The following is a 20483-nucleotide window of genomic DNA, read 5'->3' as shown; positions in this document are numbered from 1 at the left end:
TCTACAGCAGGGTTCTTACTCCAGCCTGTGAGGCATCTACTGGAGGATACTGTACTATGTGGTCTTATCCAGTATGGGCTGTTACCGTGTTAACAGGGTCCAGGAAGTCTGAGAGAAATGGGGAGTAGGTCTTCTGCTGGGTTTTATGAACTGGGGAAGAGGCTATGGAGGATCAGATGCGATGGGTCAGAAGGAGAAATGTGGGGGGCTCTCTGAGAAGGAGAAGACAAAGGTTTCACAGGAGGAGGTCTGAGAAAGCAGGGGGAGGGGGTAGTTCCTGCAGCGGGAGGTGGTGACAGGAGCAGGTAGAGTGGAGGGAGGGATGGGCTAGTTCGCTAGGGGATGGAGGGGCAAGGCAAGGACACAGGCATGTCTGACTGGGGACCGACAGGGATGGGGTAAGGCGGGGCAGTCCCGGGAGGAGAGGGGCAGGCTAGAGGCGGGGGCAAGGCAGAGCTGACAGGAGGAGAGCGGGCGAGAGACTCGGGGCTCGGCTCCGGCAGGCAAGAGGCGGGGCGGAAGAGGCAGCGCAAGGCGGCGTTGTGCGCTCTGCTGCTCCGGCCCGGCGGTGGGTGGAAGCCGGCACGGGAGGCCGGGGAGCCTATGGCCGGGCCGCTGCTCCGGAGCGGGGTGCGCCGGTTCCCCTGGCTCTGCAACGTGCTGCTCTACGGCAGCCTCTTCTCGGCCGGGGACGCGGCTCAGCAGCTGCTGCGGCGACGCCCGGGGCAGGAGCCGGACTGGGCGCAGACCCGGCACGTGGCGCTGGTGGCCCTCAGCTTCCATGGCAACTTCAACTACGTGTGGCTGCGGGGGCTGGAGCGGGCGCTGCCCGGCCGCGCGCCCGGCGCGGTGCTGGCCAAGGTGCTGTGCGACCAGCTGGTGGGGGCGCCTGTCGCCATCCTGGCCTTCTACACGGGTGAGTGCGGCCGGGAGCAGGCCTGAGGCCCCGGCACCCTCCCGTGGCTCAGTCCCGAGAGCCCTCTCCCCATGGGCGAGCCCCCCGAACTCCCTCCCCATGGCCGAGCGCCCCGAACTCCCTCCCCATGGCCGAGCCCCCCGCGCCCTCTCCCCATGGGCGAGCCCCCCGAACTCCCTCCCCATGGCCGAGCGCCCCGAACTCCCTCCCCATGGCCGAGCCCCCCGCGCCCTCTTCCCATGGGCGAGCCCCCCGAACTCCCTCCCCATGGCCGAGCCCCCCGAACTCCCTCCCCATGGGCGAGCCCCCCGCGCCCTCTCCCCATGGGCGAGCCCCCCGAACTCCCTCCCCATGGGCGAGCCCCCCGCGCCCTCTCCCCATGGGCGAGCCCCCCGAACTCCCTCCCCATGGCCGAGCCCCCCGAACTCCCTCCCCATGGGCGAGCCCCCCGCGCCCTCTCCCCATGGGCGAGCCCCCCGAACTCCCTCCCCATGGCCGAGCCCCCCGAACTCCCTCCCCATGGCCGAGCCCCCCGCGCCCTCTCCCCATGGCCGAGCCCCCCGAACTCCCTCCCCATGGCCGAGCCCCCCGCGCCCTCTCCCCATGGCCGAGCCCCCCGAACTCCCTCCCCATGGGCGAGCCCCCCGAACTCCCTCCCCATGGCCGAGCCCCCCGCGCCCTCTCCCCATGGCTGAACTCCCTGCGCCCTATCTCCATGGCTCAGTCCTCCACACCCCGCCCCATGGCCGAGCCCCTCACAGCCCCTCCCTAAAGTCCAACTCCCTGCACCTCCTCCCCACGGCTCAGTCCCCCAAGTCCTCTCCCCATGGCTGAGCCCCTCACGCCCCCTCTCTGTGACCGAGCCCCACGAACATCCTCCCCATGGCTGAGCCCCCCGTGCCCCCTCCCCGTGGCTGAGCCCCCTCCCCATGGTTGAGTCCCCCACTGCCCTCCCCGTGGCCAAGCCCCCTCCCCATGGTTGAGTCCCCTGTGCCCCGGCCTGTGGCCGAGCTCCCCATACCCTCTCCCTGCAGCCGAGCCCCCTGAGCCCCTTCCCTGTGGCTCAATCCGCCATGCCCCTTCCCCATGACCAAGCCCCCCACAACCCTCCCCATGACTGTGCCCTCTGTGCCGCCACCCCATGGCCAAGCCCCCCGTCCCCCGTCCCCTGTGTCCCCAGCCCATGGCCAAGCCCCCATGCCCACTTCCTGTGGCTCAATCTGCCATGCCCCCTCCCTGTGGCCGAGCCCCCTGAGCTCCCTTCCCTTGGCCCAGCCCCCGCACCCCTCCCAATGGCCCAGCTCCCCATACTCTAGTCCCCTGCACCCCCTCCCCATGGGTCAGTCCACTGCGTCCATTCACCATGGCTCAGTCCCCCATGCTTCCTCCCCATGGTCCAGCACCCTGTGCCCCCTCACCCATGGCTGAGCCACTTGCAACCCCCCACCATTGCTGAACACTCTTCAGTCTCTCCCTATAGTTGAGCTTCCTGCACCCTCTGCACCGCTTTCCACTGATGGGCCCCCACATCCACTATCCATACCAGAGATCGTGCTCCTCTTTCACTTCAACACCATGTTGGCGCCCCCATCCCATGGTTCAAATCACTGTGTCCTCCCCAGAAGGGGTTGGTTGAGCCCCTACCCAGCCCCAGCAGCAAGGAATGGTTTTGCCCTGGCACCATATGCCAATGTGACCTTTGTCCTCGGATTCATCCAAGCTTCTTCATTCTCCCCAGGTGGGATATTTGCATTCCGTGTGCTTTACTGCACCTTGAGTCTTTCAAACAAAACCTTTAAAGAACAAGGCCTAGTCTCACAGTGTGCTAGCAGTAAGGGCCAAATTTTTGGTTTTCAGGATGTGCAAAACAATAATTGGTCACAACTGTTTTAGAAAACAGTTTTGGAAGTCTTGGAGTACTCCAGCAGACATCATCATGGGTGCTCTCCTGCAGATAGGTATATAACCAAAATCGTGCACCATTGAACACGTGACCCCAGCATAGGTTCAGGGATTTGTTCTGGTGTCACTGAATAAAATCGCACCTGTCTCTGCCAATGCTTTTTATTCTGTTGTTCACTGGTTGTCTGTTATGTGGATCCTTAGAGGTAGCAGATTTTCAATGGGACTGTATTTTTATAGGGCCTGATCCTTCAAGATGCTGTGTGCCTCCTGCAAGGTGCCATTTACACTCAGTTCCTCCTAAAATGCACACAGCATCTCACACATTATACCCTGGGATTTTTTAGAATGAATGCAAACCTAAGTAGTTATTAATACCAGCTACATAATGAACATTTAAATAATGGGCTAGATTCACTTAATCATGATTTATGTTTTGCCTGAATTACGTCAATGATTTCAATGAATTACACCAGTGCAAAAGTGGTAATTCAGGCCTATCATCTTTATTTAATCCCAAATGAGCTGAAGCACTTTACAGACTGATTGTACAAACTGTATCTAATGAAATCAGTCTGTGTTACTTTACTCACTATTCTACATCAGCTACCTCCTAACTGAAACACAACTGCTGTTTAACAGCAAATATCAGCAATACACAACAGGTTAGAAACTGAACTGTGCCAGATCCAGTTTTAGGAATATATACAAGTGGTGGAACATTGCTGTTAGAGATGGTGATGACTATGTAACCTTAACAAAGCTAATGAATGTGAAGACTTTAAAAAATGAGTGAGATGAATAGAAAGAGAAATAATTTAAGAAACCATTTTAGAAAAGAGTAGTGTAAAATGAGACTGTCATTTAATTTAAACCACGTGTGGGATAAGAACTAAGGGCTTGTCTACTCATGAAAGTTCATCCATAATGAGGTGGGCATGTTAATTTAAAGTGGACTAGCTATTATTGATTAGCTCCATGTGTGGATGCTCTTATTCCAGAATAAGTGAGCCTTATTCTGAATTATCTTAATCTAAAATGGATTAACCTAAACGGCACAAAGGCACTTTTAGGCAGAATAAGAGAATACACACAAGGAGCTTGTGAGCAATAGCTATTTTTGGCCTTTTCTCTATATAGATATGCCCGTAGGTGGTTAGACTCTTTTAACATTGTAAGTATCATGAGATTCTCATTTTATGGTCAGACAAAGAGATCATTCAGGGTATGATTGGAGGGAAATGAAGGGAGGAAAGAAGCCCATAGCTAGTACAAATTTTGACTAGGCTATCTGCCTTGTCACCATTGTGAATAGATAGATGCATGAAAATTACTTGATTAGTAGGATAGAACTGAAATCCCTGGATATTGTACTGTAATAGGATAGCTATACATTGTAATAGGATAGACACACGTGTAATAGTAGACATTGTATAAGTGGAGGGGTACATAACAGTCATACCATGGCACGCAAATGTCCATTATAGTGGGCCAATCTTGAGTTTTGCTGACCATCTTCAACTCCTATTGGCTACAGTATGTGTATATTCATAGATTTGTAGATTTTAAGGTCAGAAGGGATCGTTATAATCATATAATTTAACCTCTAGCACAAGGCAGGCTATAACTTCTGGTTGCCTTAGAGCACATCTTTTAGAAAGACATCCAACACTCCCAAACTCTATTTATGGTAATTTGTTCTAGGGGTTGATTCTCTTTACTGTCCAATATTTGCATTTGTCTAACTTTTAACTTCCAACCATCGTTGCATGTGCCCAGCTCTCCTCTGGATCAGTCTCTTTTTGTGTAATGACAGAGCTCCTAAGTGTATATTCCTGGGACCATAATGGGCAGTAGATCAGCTTGCATGTGTATAAATTTCAAACTGCTGTCCACAGAATATTAAAAAAGTACATTTTAGAGCAACTCTGCTCTTCAAATCTACACTTCGGAGTTAATCAAAGGTGCTGTTTATGATGGCAAAAATTGGCATTTAGACCACTTAGTCATCTAATCCTGAGCCAAATGCCAAGCCCTGTCTACACCATAATTTCTACTGCTGCTACCATTGATGAATTATCCAGCCCATTTTTGTCACTGTAGATGCAGCATAGTAGATCTTGTTTAGATCACCTCTTTGGTGTCACCACTGAAGATGAAGAGAATCAGATCAGGAGATGTGATATAGCAGGATAAAGAAGCCATGCAGAACATTTGTACTCTAACTTTTCTTTCAAAGAGACTTGTACCATTGTGACATAATGTGAAAATTCTGATGCAATAAATAAATGTTGGCCCTTTTTTCAATCTTTCTGATTGTCCTAAATTTTTTGCTAGCAGGCATGAGTATACTTCAGGGGAATGAGAACATTTTTTCCGACTGTAAAAAGAAATTCTGGAATACATATAAGGTGAGGCAAATAGTTGATTAATCTCCCGGTTAAGCAAAACAATTAATGATACTGAATGCTACAGTTAAATCAAAATAGGATGCTAGCCTCCAACATTGTTTCTGTTTTAATTCTGCTTCCTCTCACTTCTTTTGTTTTGGGATTCTGTGCAAGGGGCTCCATGCAGAGCTGCAGTAAGACTGAGTTATGGGTAACCAGGTACCGCTACCATCTCCAGTTGGGCAAACTGATTCCATCCTTAAATTGTACGGCATATGTGTTTACAAATGCACCTGAATCTGTGTCAATAACAGTATCCACAATGTAACAAAGATAATTACACTCAAGGGCTGTAATACCATTTATCTTGAGAAATAGCCATAGACTGGTTTATAGTTAGTAGTACAGTTGGCACCACTTTCTTGAACACCTCTTAATAACATTAGTTATGAAGACATCTTTTTTAGTTTTCAGTTTCACCCTATACTTTTCACTGACAGTTTTCCCTTCTTTTAAGAACACCTTTAAGACTACTGATGTCCAATTTTAGCTCATTTCTCTATGTTATTTTAAATGGTAGATAGGTGACGCTAACAAGTGTGGGTTAAAGCCAACACAAATCCTAACACTGAGCAAATCAGGGACTTCCAAGATTTTCCAGGCCTTGGAAGACAAATATATCATGAGAAAAAAATTAGCAGGATAAATATTGCAACATTTCACCTCTCATCATAGAACTATTGCATTGGGAGGATAAAAGGGCATTTTTGTCACCATGGAGGGTGTTCTTATTACCAGTGCCCACTATATATTTGTAAGAACATTTGGTTTAACAGTGTCCTTCTACTGATCTTGCTTACTCTGTGTAAATTAATCAGTTCAGCTCTAAGAAAGAGGTTTACAGTATATGAGCAAGTAGAAGGAATGTTGCAAGTGTGAAATAAATATAAAGTTCAGTGGTATTTTTCATTCACAGCTGAAATAAACATTCACTCATTTAAACATTTGTTCAGCCATCTGGTAAATGTGCTTACATATCAGGCATCATATGATTTTGAAGTTCGCATTGTCAGATTTTTGTATATAAACCGAGGCAGAATAATCTCTTAGACATTTTTAGGGTAGCAGCTGATAGGGGTTATTTGCAGTTCTAATATTACCACCTCTTATTTGAACTGCCTAATTTGAAATTGAACACCTTTTATTAACTTTGGTGAGGTATTTCCTAGTCCTTGTTAAATACTGTCAATAAAAAGGAATACTTGAAATAAATCACTGTAACTGAAATACATAATAGTAATTAGTCCATCGCTTTCTTTTCAGACTGGACTGATGTACTGGCCTTTTGTGCAGGTGAGTTTCAAGTTAACGTCAGTGCGAACTCAATAACCCTTTCTTTGCCATACAGTCCTATCCTACATTGTGCCCCCCGCCAATGCTCCCATTGAAGTCATTGGAATTTTTGGTTGTCTAAAGAATGCAGGATCAGGTCCTAACAATGAACTCTCTCTCTTTCCAATACAGCTTTCAAACTTCGTTCTGGTCCCTGTTTACTTGAGAACAGCTTACACTGGGCTCTGTGGCTTTCTCTGGGCTATCTTCATTTGCTTTTCACAACAGAGTGGTGATGGCACAGCAAAGTCGGCTTTTCGGTGGTTCCAAAAAGAGAAGGTCAATGCAGATGGAGAACCATCAGAGAAATGAGAAAGTTATTTAATGGAGTATTTATTTTAAATGGTTAAACTGTGCTTGTAAAGGGCAATGAATTGCACCGCCAGCAGATTTCTGTGTTTTAAAATGAATCTTCATCCCAGTGCTCAGTGGTCATTATATACAGTGGAATAGTTTGGTTTTGCACCTGTTTATTTTCACAGAAAAGAGGCCCATTGTATATTGGTGTTTAATTATTTTCATGCTGGCAGCTAGTCTCCTCTGGACAGCCACTTGCTTCTTACAGTGCAGTGAGAGCATTTGCACAACATGGTAGCCAGCCTCATTGGGGAGAAATATTAGCTGTAATTTAATTTTCAAGCAACTTCTAATTGCTAGAAAAGGGGGATAGAACATTAAATCATCTGTGTTTATACTTGCCAATTATTATGAGAGCAAGATTCCTTTTGCATTCACTGGAGTTTTCTCTGAATTGCAGCCTATGGTACTGAATCTATATTTATTCTGAGAAAAAATTGTGCTCTTTTTTTTATAGAAACCAATTATAACATTTTTTAAACTCTTGCCTTAGTTTGCAATGAGAATCTGTACAAAGACAATAACGTAGGCTTGCAAAATTTACCAGCCTAAGCACAAAATGTATTTGCTCACCCTCTACAATGATCAATGACAAGGAAAAATTAACGATATTTTATGTACTTGTCTATTTAGCCTAGTTGCCCAAGTGGATGAGTGAATGGAATTTTGCAAGGCTGATGTAGCTGTGGAATTGTTATTGCTGTGTGTGTATTTAATATCCTCAAGATAATGAGGCAATTAAAAGATGGCTTTATTTATTCTGGTTAGTACTTTTAAAATCAACATTATATTTGGATATTTGAATTCCTTTTCAGTAAGATTCATAGTGTATGGAGTATGGGTGAATGTCTATGATAGAGACAATACATACTCAAAAGCAAATTAGAAATAATGTGCTCATATTAATGCTTTTTGTGATAATTCTATTATAGGTAGTGCTTTTATTTTTATTTCTGCATGTGCCTTAAATGTATAGTGATAAACTGCATTCATTTAGAAGAAAGGGAGGAGTACCATTTCAGGGAAAATAAGAGCTGACATTAGGGAAATTGACAAGGTTTTCAAGAAAGAGTAAACACAATCTCTATGTGATCTGTGGTAAGATGCCATATGCTGCGATGTGGAAAGCATTCCATTGGTGATCGTTTTTGAACTTTTACCAATAAATGTGACAGCTATCAGGATTGCAAATAATAAGAAATAAGGTTCAGTTTGATATCAGATTACTAATCCCTCCCACAGAGTTGAAAGACAACACCATCAGTTATTTCCTGTTCCCTGTTTCTTTACGTTGTCAGCATGCACAAAATGAAAATGTTATTAAGAATATAGTTCTTGGAGAAAAAATGATGACTGAGATATAGTGTTGCTTTGCTGTGTGCTGTTAACAATATGCCAAGTTCCACCCTTGAAGTAGCTGCAATTCGTTAGTGGATGAAATGATTCATATACAGTTATAATTGTTAGTAGAATTTGTAATGAGTGGAACACCCCTCTTTTATTTTTAAAGCTTTGGATGTTTATACATGCTGTGCATTAGTGCTGTAAACTTTTCTGATGCCAGTTATTCAGAAACTTGGCTTAAATAGGATTTTTGTCTGGGTAAGAACTTCAGGATTTATCTCCATGTTTCTTCTGTTTGCAGTATATAGAAAGGTAGTTCTTTGTTCCTTTTCTCTTTTGTGTAATCACACTGGAGCATGTAGTTCTTATGTTTCAGTGAACTTAAGAATCTAAAAAGAAAAGGAGTACTTGTGGCATGGAGACTAACCAATTTATTTGAGCATAAGCTTTCGTGAGCTACAGCTCACTTCATCGGATGCATACTGTGGAAAATACAGAAGATGTTTTTATACACACAGACCATGAAAAAATGGGTGTTTATCACTACAAAAGGTTTTCTCTCCCCCCACCCCACTCTCCTACTAATAATAGCTTATCTAAAGTGATCACTCTCCTTACATCCTTTTACTCCCTCCGTTTCTCTTGAAAAGGGCTACATAAGTAACACTAATCTCTCCTCCTGTTCTAAAACCTCTTTGTAATCACTAGCTTTGGCAGTTAGTAGGACTGTTTCAGGGGTGGGAGATGCAAAACAATGTGGCTATCTTGGGCCAGATCCTCAGCTGGTGTAAATTGGCATAGCTCCTTTGAAGTTTTTGGAGCTCTGTCAGTGTACACCATCTGAAGATCTGGCCCCTTAGTTTTTGGAAATACTGTAATTTCTTACCACTTTATAGATTAGGAGACTCTAATATGACTTTTCCTACAAATGCACACTTGTATTTGCCTCCTCTGCAAAGCAGGGCTAATGAGTTGGCGATACAGTACTTAACAACAAGAACATCCAAAATATCAAACCGTGGACTGGCAGCTGGGCAGGATTGCCCTCGTGCCTGTTTGGATGCATGTTTCATAGGTGGTCCCAGAGAGCCCACATAAAGGAGCCGCAATAGACTTAATGCCAACTGAACACTACACAGAATTCACCAAAAAAGTATGGCTAGATAAAAGAAGTCAAGATGGTGCTCAGCAAAAGGAGGGAGCTCTCTGCCAACAGCTATCAGGCATGTATTCACATGACACCTCCATTTCATGGGGTTGTTTCTAAGATCAAATGAGTAGCGAAGACAAATTCTGACCAGGTGTGACAGCAACTCGTTTTTATTCAGTGTAGCTGTGTAGTTTATACAGGGTCTGAATTTGGCCAAATGAGAATTTGAAAGTCTGTTTTCCAATTACACTAATTTAAAAAAAATGTACTTTCCTAGATCATTTTGATATCTGAGTCACATTCTGCTAGGAGTTCAGGCTGGTGTCTAGAAAAAGCCCAGCAGAGTTTTTCCTGCCCTGGAAAGCAGCACTCACTGACATTGCCCAGAACCTTAGGTTTCACAGTATGGTGCATGAGAAGCTGCTTGGCTCATCCATATACATCACATTCTGATGGGCACCATCTAAGTATGTATAGCATAATAATAATAATAATAATATTGGTGCCACATTTGCAACCTGGAAAGCTTCTGCCTTCCCATTCTCTGCTGGTACAGCCAATTCCCGCTTTATGGCAATGGGAAAAGGGGTACAACGAATATTCATATATTAGGATGGGAAACATCCATTTAATTTTACTTGGAAAATGGTTGTATATTTGCAGAGAATCAGTAAACAGTAAAAGTCATTATTTGGACATGGTTATCTTTAGTGGTGTGTGTATAAACCCATGCTTTTGTGAAAAGTTCCATGGGATCTTCATTGACCACAAGCGAAGACCTTAGTTTTATGTCACACCTAGAAGATGGCACCTACTACTGCATGGTCCTTATCACAAAGAGCAGGTTATGGGATTATTAGGATAAGGATTATTAACCCCATTTTACAGGTGGGGAAATTGAGTCTCAAATATTAATGACATACTGAGGGTCATTCAGCAATTCAGGGGCAGAGCCAAGAACAGAATCCAGAACTCCTGCCTTCAAAGCCTTATGCTATAGCCACTGGACTCTGCTCCCTCTCAGATTAGAAGCAAATAGAAATCTGGGATTATTATTATTTTATTAGATAATAAGTAATATATTTCCAGACGCAAGCATGGACATTAGGGAGGAAAGAAAGGCATAAAATGAAAACTTCAATAGATGTGTAAAAAAACATGCAAAAGGTAGTGGAAGTGTGTTCGACACTGCTAAATTTAATCGTTTATTTGTGAAATTCTTGAAGAGGAAACTGTCCAATGGATTTGAGGCAGTCTGAAGTAAACAACATGTAGTACAATGGGACAACAATTTAAACTACTTGTGCAAATGCCTGTGGGTTTAGAATTGGTTGTAATCTCTCAGGAGAAAGATCTGTGGGTCATTGTGAACAGCTCAATTAAGATGCTTGCTCAGTTTATACCAGTGATTAAAAAAGCAAATGAGACGATGGATTGTATTAGGACAGGGACAGAAAAATATTTATTTCTGTGAACCCATTCAAAGTAATAGATACTTTATATTATTTTGATATTTAGAAAGGAATTGTCCTCAGTGAAAACATTTTGTGTTTCTCTGAATGGAAATGAGTTTTGCAAATAAAACCAAATCTACAAATTTTATAAAATGAGGCAGAGCAACTTTCACAAACAAGAGGTGCTGGAATCTTCCTGTATTTGGAGGTGTTTGTTTCGGTGCTTCATAATAATACATTAACCCTTTTCTCTACTGGTTCTATAGGTCATCTGCTGCACTATCATCACTCCACTGATGTCAGTATAGTATTGGAGGTGCCTGGCAGACAGAGCAGCAAAAGAAGTGCATTTCACGCCCCATACCTATAATACAATATGTACAGATTAGCATCGGTCAAAAAATTCATGTGTTAGTTTTTAAGGTATGCTATGCACAGTTCATAAAGTAGGTGAGTGCTGCTTGTGCTAAAATCTGTGTGGAATTCAAGCAGGAAAAGAGAATGCAGTGAAATAGCATGGGATGCCTGGCACTTTATTAAACTGTTTATCCTTCTTCTCATGCAAATTGCATTTATTTCTTGAAATGTACATCATAAGGCTGCTGTTGAAGAAAACAAAAAGGCAAGATTATTATCAGTTAGAGATACACATTAGAAACAGATTTGTCGAATAGAGTGGGCTCCTGTTCCACTTGCTTTTCACTGTTCTGGCTCTGCAAACCAGGAAGAAAGGCAGCTTAATCAGCTAGTTAGGGATTCCCTCATTGCAGGTGTATCTCCAAGTGGCACAGAGCTATGGTCCTGAGGCTTTTCTAAACTACAATGGGGGCTGACCTCAGCTGGCCCCAGGATTAGAGAAGAAGAAAGGTAATTTAAAGCCATCTTTGATCATTCTCTCCTCAGCTGCACAGAGGGGGTTATGGCCCTGTAAATTTAGTTGCTTATTTTATTACAGATCAACAGTTGTTGATACTGTAAATTATTTTTGTACATAAGCATTATAGAGATGTATCAGATGACCATGATAAGGGAAAACAGCAGAGGTAAAGCTATGTATGTTACCGGTTAAAACAGAAGATGAAACTCTTCGGGACTTCAGATGTCTTTCTAGTATGAAGAGAAAGTGGTGCAATCAGATTTAGGGAACTCCCTGCTGGAAATTTATGAATTGATGGATTAGCAGCAGCTCTGGAGAAAATTCTTTCAGACTTCTCAGAGATTCAGAGGCCAGAAGGGACCACTGTAAACATTTAGTCTGCCCTCCTGTATAACACAGCCTATAGAACTTCCCCAAAATAATTCCTAGAGTAGTGGTTCTCAACCTGTAGTCCGCAGACCATGTCTAAGGGGTCAGCGAAAGACTAAGACTGATAATTGACTGAACAGAATTCAATTATATATACAGACAATAGATTTCCAAAAAGTCCTCACCTCCATTTGAAAATTTTTAGGAGTCCACAAATGAAAAAAGGTTTGAGAACCACTTCTAGAGCATATCTTTTAGAAAAACATTCAATCTTGATATAAAACTTGCCTGTGATGGAGAATCCATCATGATCCTTAGTAAATTGTTCCAATGGTTAATTATCCTCAGTGTTAAAAATGTATACCTTATTTGACTTATGGTGAGAGAAATCAAGAGTCTCAAAGGAAGACAAAAATCAAGAGAGAAAACTCATTGCATTTCTCCATACTGAAAATGGGTCAATAATGTACAAGGGACCAGTGTGAGAGGCTGTGTCAAATACAGTGGAGTCTTTTTTTAGTGAACTCACATACAGTGAAAACACCTTTCTAGGGAAGCAGAATGGAAGTCCAAAACGGCCTCCCATTGTAATGTGCAAATTCCAGTTCTGGTTCTAGTGATCCTCTACTTAGAATGAAGTTGTTCAGTGAGAAATTGTTACAATATAAGAGGGCCCCACTGTAGTAAGTGTTTGCAAAATGAAGTGATTACAATGTAACACCAGTGTCTAAGGAAAAAGCCAGATTTACCTACAGTGTAGAATGTGTGCAAATATGAAGATAGAATGATAAATGTGAGAATTGGAACATTGTTAGCAACGTAATTACATTGGAACTTCCATATAATAATTCTTTGCATTTATTTCTACAGCATTTTTTATCTGAGCTGCTCAAAGCCTTTTACGAACATGAAGGGGGAAAATCCTCTTCTTAGCACCCACCCAGAATAATTGGGCTGGGGACTGATGATCTTTGAGGGAACAGAGAGGTAATCCTCTTCTAGAGAGCCTGCCCTGAGGCCCACTTCCCAGTCTCAGGAATAGAGTAGTCTCTGCAGCTCTTGCGGCCCACTCCAGGGAAGTGGGAAGGATTTGGTCAGTGACCCAATGATCCTGTACCCAAGAAGCCGAGCACAGTAACACAGCTAGTCTACACTGAACAGTTTGAACTATGACACGCATAGTTTCCAACCCACATGAACTTCCAAAACATGTACACACAGCACAACTACAGGGTTCAACAGCATCTGAGACTCTTCTGCATGTGGAGAGATGGCAGCTTTTGCCCTGAATTAGTTAACCCTCTGTCAAGGTTCCTTCCTGACTCTGAACTCTAGGATACAGATGTGGGGACCTGCATGAAAAACCCCCTAAGCTTATTTTTACCAGCTTAGGTTAAAACTTCCCCAAGGTACAAACTATTTTACCTTTTGCCCTTGGACTTTATAGCTGCCACCACCAAGCGTCTAACAAATATATAACAGGGAAAGAGCCTGCTTGGAAAAGTCTTTCCCCCCAAAATCTTCCCAAACCCTACACCCCCTTTCCTGGGGAAGGCTTGATAAACATCCTCACCAATTTGCATCGGTGAACACAGACCAAACCCCTTGGATCTTAAGAACAATGAAAAAGCAATCAGGTTCTTAAAAGAAGAATTTTAATTGAAGAAAAAGTAAAAGAATCACCTCTGTAAAATCAGGATGGTAAATACCTTACAGGGTAATCAGATTCAAAACATAGAGAATCCCTCTAGGCAAAACCTTAAGTTACAAAAAGACACAGAAACAGGAATATACATTCCATTCAGCACAGCTTATTTTATCAGCCATTTAAAGAAAACAGAATCTAATGCATATCTAGCTAGATTACTTACTAAGTTCTAAGACTCCATTCCTTTTCTGTTCCCAGCAAAAGCATCATACAGACAGAGAGAACCTTTGTTTCTGCCCCCCCCTCCAGCTTTGAAAGTATCTTGTCTCCTCATTGGTCATTTTGGTCAGGTGCCAGCAACGTTATCCTAGCTTCTTAACCCTTTACAGGTGAAAGGGTTTTTTCTCTGGCCAGGAGGGATTTAAAGGTGTTTACCCTTCCCTTTAGATTTATGACACCCTCCCAATGCCCTTTTCTGACTAGTTGATGGCTGGGAAAACTGAGGCACACATGATTTCCCCATGGTCATACAGGGAGCATATGGTAGAGGACATTCATTCCCTAACCCCTGTTCCTGAGCTTTTATCAGAAGACCAGTTTCCCCCCTGACTGCACCTGTGGTAGTGATGCCACAGGCTTTTTAGGTGGAGCTTTCTTCCCCTTACTTTCACGTTTCCCACTAGTGCATGGCTTATGTAACATCTTCAGTCTTTCTCTCATCCTTGTTTAGTGGTTGAGATTGAGGAATCTATTTTTCTGGCATTCCTCTAATGCTTGTGGTGTTCTCATCTCACCATTACTTTAACAGCCCAATCCTACAGCCGTAGCTCAGGCAAAACTGCCATATAATTCAATATGTGTGGTTTGTCTGTTTTAGGATTGCATGCTCAGGCCCTTGATATAGTCTTGGTAATGATGGGGTTTGATATCTCACTCTCTGCAATAAGCACCACATTTACTTATCTAATAAAATATGCTCGTCTGCTTCCATTTCATGCATCACGTACTTTTATTTTCACATCCAAAATACAACAAGATTGTTAGCTGTACCTGAGCTGCCATAGTAGGCCAGTGATATTGTTTGAAAGACTTTACATTAATTACATGCTCGATTGAAAATGGTCACAATACACAGTGATGAGAGACTAGTAGAGTGTAGTAATTACATCTGATGTTATGTGGAAGTACTTGTACTGTTCCAGTGCAATATTTCTCTGATTTTTCAGAATCCTCCTTACAGAACAAATCAGTCACTTGGAGATGAATTTTTAAATGTATTTAGGCACTTAAAGATGCAGATAGGCACTTAGTGGGATTTTCAAAAGCTCCTAGCCTCTGACTCCCACTGGGAGCTCAATCCTGCACAACTCCCAAAGGGAGTTAGGGGTCTGGGTGCTTTGAAGTTTCCATTAGGTGCCTATCTGCATCTGTAGGTGTCTAAATAAATACTTTTTAAAATCTGGCCTTTAGACAGTTGTGAATACCCTGAGAGACATGGATCACCTGTAGCTCCCCCTGGCACAGAGGAGTACAGGGGCTACTTTGCATGTCTCTCCTGGCGCAAGCATCCCGTATGGAACAGGTAGGAGGTAGGGTGCTGTGCTGGCACAGAGAATGGACTGGCTGCATTTAGTGGATCATGTTGCACTGTCCTTGCAGATGATATAGCTTGCATAGTCCCATATTCACCAGGCTGTTAAGGGAGGGAATTACATCTCCCTTAGACCTGTGGGGCTGTACAGTTCCACATTGTCCACTGCCCAGCCCAGTGAATAAATGGCACAATTTGACCATCAGACTGAAGCAGGAGATTGGAAGATTATAGCTGCCATTTCAAGGTGAAGGAGATAAGAGACTATTAAGAGGAAGGGACAGGCATACCTATTGTATTGCATGTGTAAAATTGCTCTTATACTGAATTGGTTTTTTTTGTTGTCCTTGTAGTTTTATTTTTTTGTGGACCAGCAACAAAATAACATATCCCTCTTCTATGCCTCTGGGCCTGTGAACGTTTTTGAGCTCTCATGTAAGATCAGCGCTTGTGCAGGAGAAATGGATGTCCACATGCAATTACCTTTAATTTTTAGACTTTCTAATGCCAATGCAGGTAAACTCAGGCCCTAAGTGAGATGGCAGAGTGATACTGTGTTGGCATGTTTTATATGACTTTTTATTTTAACAGAAGTATCTGTGTATTAAAATTCAATACACTATTGTACACTTTTGTTAGCATGCAACCTATCATATCCTAGACCCTGTATCTTTGTGTAATTCAGGAATCTGGTTTTCTGTGTATCTATTATCACCTGTAAAGGTTTGGACTCACTCCTATGGCGCCTCCTGCTGGCAGTCATTGGGAATTAGCTCATCTAGCCCCACAGCGCCCTCTGCAGCCCGGTGATCCGCCTTACCACCAGCCCCTGTGTCCCTCCCAGGACCCGGTGTCCCTTTCTCTGGGGTCCCTCTGGCAGTACCCCCACACTCTCAGGTTCTGGGTCTCCCCACCCAGGGGAACCCCCACCCTCTAACTCCACCTTGCCTCAGTTTGGGCTACTGCCAGTCCTCACTTAGCCCCTTGTATCGGGGGCAGACTGCAGTGTATATGCCATTCATCACAGGCAAGGGGGTTTGGACCTGCTACCCATGGGCTGCCCCTCTGCAACCCTGCACCTATTTGGCCTGTAGTCAGGCCTGCAGCCTGAGGCTTTCCAGGCCGGGGCTCCTAGCTCCTCTGGCCCTTCCCCAGCCCTGCTCCAATCTGGGTGTGCTGCTCAGCACCTTGCAGCCAGGCCCTTCTCCCTCTCCAGGCAGAGGAAGACTGACTGGGGTCCTGGCTCACAGCCTCTTATGGGGCCAGCTGGGCTTGACTGAGCTGGCCACAGCTGCGGCTGCTCCCTTAATCCGGCTGGGCTTTTCCCCCACAGCCCCAGCCCTGTCAGGGCCGGAGCGGGTAATCACCCCGCTACACCACCCAACACTCATGTAAAAACTCTGCTTTAAAAAAAAAAAAAAGCAAAATAATGGCTCACCTACATGACAAGCTGCTGAAATTGGTCCAAAGATGGAAAAATGTGAGTATTATACTGAGGACTTTATTACCAGTACTATTTGTAATAAATGCAACTTTTGCAAGTCAAGGAAAAGTAAAGATACTATGATGGCTTTTAGCGTACTGCTGTAAAATTTACAATCAAAGAGCAAAGTGTGACTGTAGCATGAGTTTACGAAGAAAAATAAAAAGTCCGATATCTTTTGTTGTGGTCCAAAGTACTGTCAGATGAAACTCGGTCATTAACCCTCAACTGGACTACTCAAACTGTTTCTGTTCTATCTGCCTGGATCTGCATATGCCCATGTAGATGGAATACCAGTTTGTACTTCTAGGGCTCCTGTATTTTGTATTCTGTAATCTGACCTTCCACACAGCAGAATGGATGCTAAGTAAATAGATTTTTTTTAAAACGCTGGTGTGGTCTCTATTATTGATCTCTCTGCAACGTTTGCAATCAGACATTGTATAGACACAGACACCAAACCCCTGGCTTCAAACAAACCACCCCCTTTAAACAAAAACTCAGCATAACCCATATTTTGCCAGTGTCCATCCAAAGCCATAAATCAGCTCAGCTTCTCTTGAAACCCAGTTCAGGCACAAAGGTTTATGAGGCTTGGTCAACCTGGTCTGTGTTTTAGGAGCTCAATCCTGCAAGAATCTGAGTGCTGTATCCCTGATCCAGCAAAGCCTTTAAGCACTTGTTTAATTTTAAGCATGTGATAATGGAAAACTCATGCTTAAAGCTGAATGCATGCTTAAGGGCTTTGCTGGATTGGGACGAGAGAGTTCAGCCCCTTGAAGGAGTGAGCTCTAGGTTAGGGATAACAAAATGAGACCTTACGTGGCCTGGTTTTACACAGTTTCAATTACAAGTCAGAAAGACTGTGGGACAAATTCACATGTGAGGCCAGAAAAATGGCAAATTTGCAGATATTTTCCCCCCAACTTTGGGAACACAAAATGGTGCAGTATTAAATGAAGAAAATGTCCACTAAATTTTGCCAGTCATGTCATTTTTCGCTTGGCATTTTTTTGGTAATGTCTCTTGTCATTTTTCCTCAGAAACAGTACTTTAAATATAAGTAAATGGAAATAATAAAGAATTACTAATTACATGCTCAGTTGTTTCATTAATTCATTCTTGATTAAACAGGTAGACAGTGATATATTAAACCCAGAGGTGTACCCATTTAATATTTCACATTCCAAGCATTAATCAAAAATCAAGAAATCAGAATAAGATGACATATAACTTAGAGAACGTGAATACACACATGCTCTGATCCGCATCTTAAATTCAAGGAACTTCATATCTCCCTTTAATCTGCTTCTTAGAATGCCTTGCCATACTGCCTTTAAACTACAGAGTACTTTTCCAATCCTGGTAGAAATGTAAAGCACCAGTGGGAAATGAGTAACACTCCAATTATTTACCTGCAACTAGTTTGAATTATATATGAAGTTATTTTAGCTTAAAATACATTTACAGGAATGATTATTGATTGGAAAAGCCATGTAAATACATAAATAAGGCAGTAACTATTCATGGTATGGGAAATATTCATAATGAGGAAGTAATATCAATACTGAGACATGATACACATTAATCTAGTAGCCATGACCCTGATCTTGCATAAGGAGAGCAGACTCCTGCATCCCTCTGGACTCCCACTGATGTGGAAGGGGGCAGGATCAGTGCCTCTAAGAGTTCTTCTTTCATGACAGCACACAACTGAACATAGTTATAAACTTCAAAAAGATACTAAGTGACTGCTTGCCCCGCTATTTTTAATTAGGATTTATATACTTTGAAGAAACTAATTAAATTTACTTTTGCCTAATATTATAAATTTTAAAAGAAAATGTGATAGACACAATATCAGAAACAAAGAGAGAAAGAGCCCTGATTTTTATAGGGCAGTAACATGAATCAGTGACATGATTGGTTGCATATACACTGGCAAGATCAAACTGTGTTATAATGTCATTGGGGGCACTGAAGTATTATACCCCAATCTCCTTACATAGTAAATTTGTCTGGGTAGACGGCTCATGACATTATGAGGACAGGAGATTATATGTAATGCTTAATGCGGTCTTGTTCACAGATCCAGTTTCCCAGGCTATTGATTTCATTTATGCTATATGTTCATCTGTATTGGGGAATCTGGTTAGAGCACACGTGGACATGTCCCAGGCTTAATGGACACTCTGAAAACACAGGCAGGTCCATTCTACACTACAAAATTGAATCATTGAGGGAGAATTGACATGGTTGAAATTCAAGTGCAGATGGTACCAGTATAAGCAGGAATTAGTTCATATAAACTGTGCTGTACTGGGTTTTAGAACAATGCTGTAAAGCTCTCTAAGGTGTTTGTTTTTATATCATGCTACAGAGTCTATGGTTTGGCTAGTAAGTTGCTCAGGAAAAAAATCCCTGGCCAAGCTAACTAAGAAACGATGGTAGAATTGTGCTAGAGTCAACAACTTGTTGCTAGTATGATTTCAACTATAGTATAAACAGGATCTAAAAGCCTCAATAAGGTTAAAAACAAAAACAAAAAAATCTGCTGGCCTCCTCCAACAAGAAATTAAAATCAGACACTGAAGTGTATAGTATACATGAATATAAGCAAAAGATAAAATACTTTTACATATAATCCATAATTTCATTTTACTTCACTAGATCAAATTTAGAAATGTTAATTTTAATGATGAATAAATATAAAGCTTTGCAGAAGTTTTACCAATATTTTCATTATGTCAGAATGACTCCACTGTCTGAAAAAGAACAGATACCCTACTTCCTGCTTCCACTGTGGCCATGAACTAGCCAGATCTGGCCCTTGGATAATATCATTGGTGTAATCAGATTGCCAGGACAATATAGACCTGCCTCCCTTTCCCCTTTATGCTAGTCATAAGGCTATGCCAGGAGCTTTCCCAGGGAAAGGGGAATGAAGAAAATGCTGCTGTGATCTGGCTATTCTCAGGACAAAAGTTTCTTGTGGGCTATTACAGCTGAGTGTAAATTATAGCAGCCCTCTGGCTCCTCTAGCTTTCACCAAAGTTCAAATCGTCTCCCAGCCAGCCCTGAATCTGTTGTCCCATAAATGGGCCATGAAGCGCTTTCCCCCCTTGCCTTGTGAGCTGCTTTGAGCCACAGCTCAGAACTGGGGTCAATGCATTTGTGATAAACATCAAGGAAAATATTGTCAGCTGATTTTAGATCTGGTTTCAAGAAGGATATGCCTACAGCATCTTAAGCATATTCCAAAATGAATGTGCTTGATGAAAACAGAATCTTTTTCCCTCAGATGTTAAATAGGCTAACCATGAAACAAATGTAGCCAACTTTTCTGCTGAATCTCACTAAATTAACCTGAGCAATAAATTGCCTATGGCATTTGAGACTGGGAAATTAGAGAGAGACCATTCCCTCCTGTGAAAAAATACCGTAAAGAAATAAACCCTTCTACATTGTTGTGAGGTCTTGCAGTGGTTTCTTTGCTGTGTCATGCCTTCACTGAGCTGAGATTGAGACCTGTGGAAAGAACAAGGCCTCTTGTACCCCCGTAAACAAAGGATCTGTGGGAGCCTGAAGCAAAAAAAAAAAAAAATCTATA

General features: G+C 43.0%; 1 protein-coding gene across 3 annotated transcripts; it reads left to right on the top strand.

Annotated features, from left to right (window-relative positions):
- The first annotated feature begins 512 nt into the window (after positions 1-512).
- MPV17L (MPV17 mitochondrial inner membrane protein like) lies at positions 513-17261 on the top strand. 3 transcript variants are annotated; one of them, XM_073362356.2, is made up of 4 exons: positions 513-916; positions 5159-5229; positions 6532-6561; positions 6733-17261. In XM_073362356.2, the coding sequence occupies exons 1-4, from the start codon at positions 604-606 to the stop codon at positions 6910-6912; spliced, it is 594 nt and encodes a 197-aa protein (XP_073218457.1). In that variant the 5' UTR covers positions 513-603; the 3' UTR covers positions 6913-17261. The 3 variants fall into 3 exon arrangements, with proteins under 3 accessions (XP_073218457.1, XP_078710703.1, XP_073218459.1); XM_078854577.1 differs by having other exon boundaries at positions 5156-5229; XM_073362358.2 differs by lacking the exon at positions 5159-5229.
- Positions 17262-20483: the final 3222 nt, after the last annotated feature.

The sequence above is a fragment of the Lepidochelys kempii genome, chromosome 10 (genome assembly GCF_965140285.1).
Source record: "Lepidochelys kempii isolate rLepKem1 chromosome 10, rLepKem1.hap1, whole genome shotgun sequence".
Lineage (NCBI taxonomy): Eukaryota > Metazoa > Chordata > Testudines > Cheloniidae > Lepidochelys > Lepidochelys kempii.
This window is presented reverse-complemented; position numbering and strand designations above follow the sequence as displayed.

Coding starts and splice junctions, on each gene's coding strand:
- MPV17L (XM_078854577.1), top strand. CDS start 604: ATGGCCGGGCCGCTGCTCCGGAGCGGGGTGCGCCGGTTCCCCTGGCTC. Junction 917..5,155: donor CATCCTGGCCTTCTACACGG/GTGAGTGCGGCC, acceptor ATTTTTTGCTAG/CAGGCATGAGTATACTTCAG. Junction 6,562..6,732: donor TGTACTGGCCTTTTGTGCAG/GTGAGTTTCAAG, acceptor TTTCCAATACAG/CTTTCAAACTTCGTTCTGGT.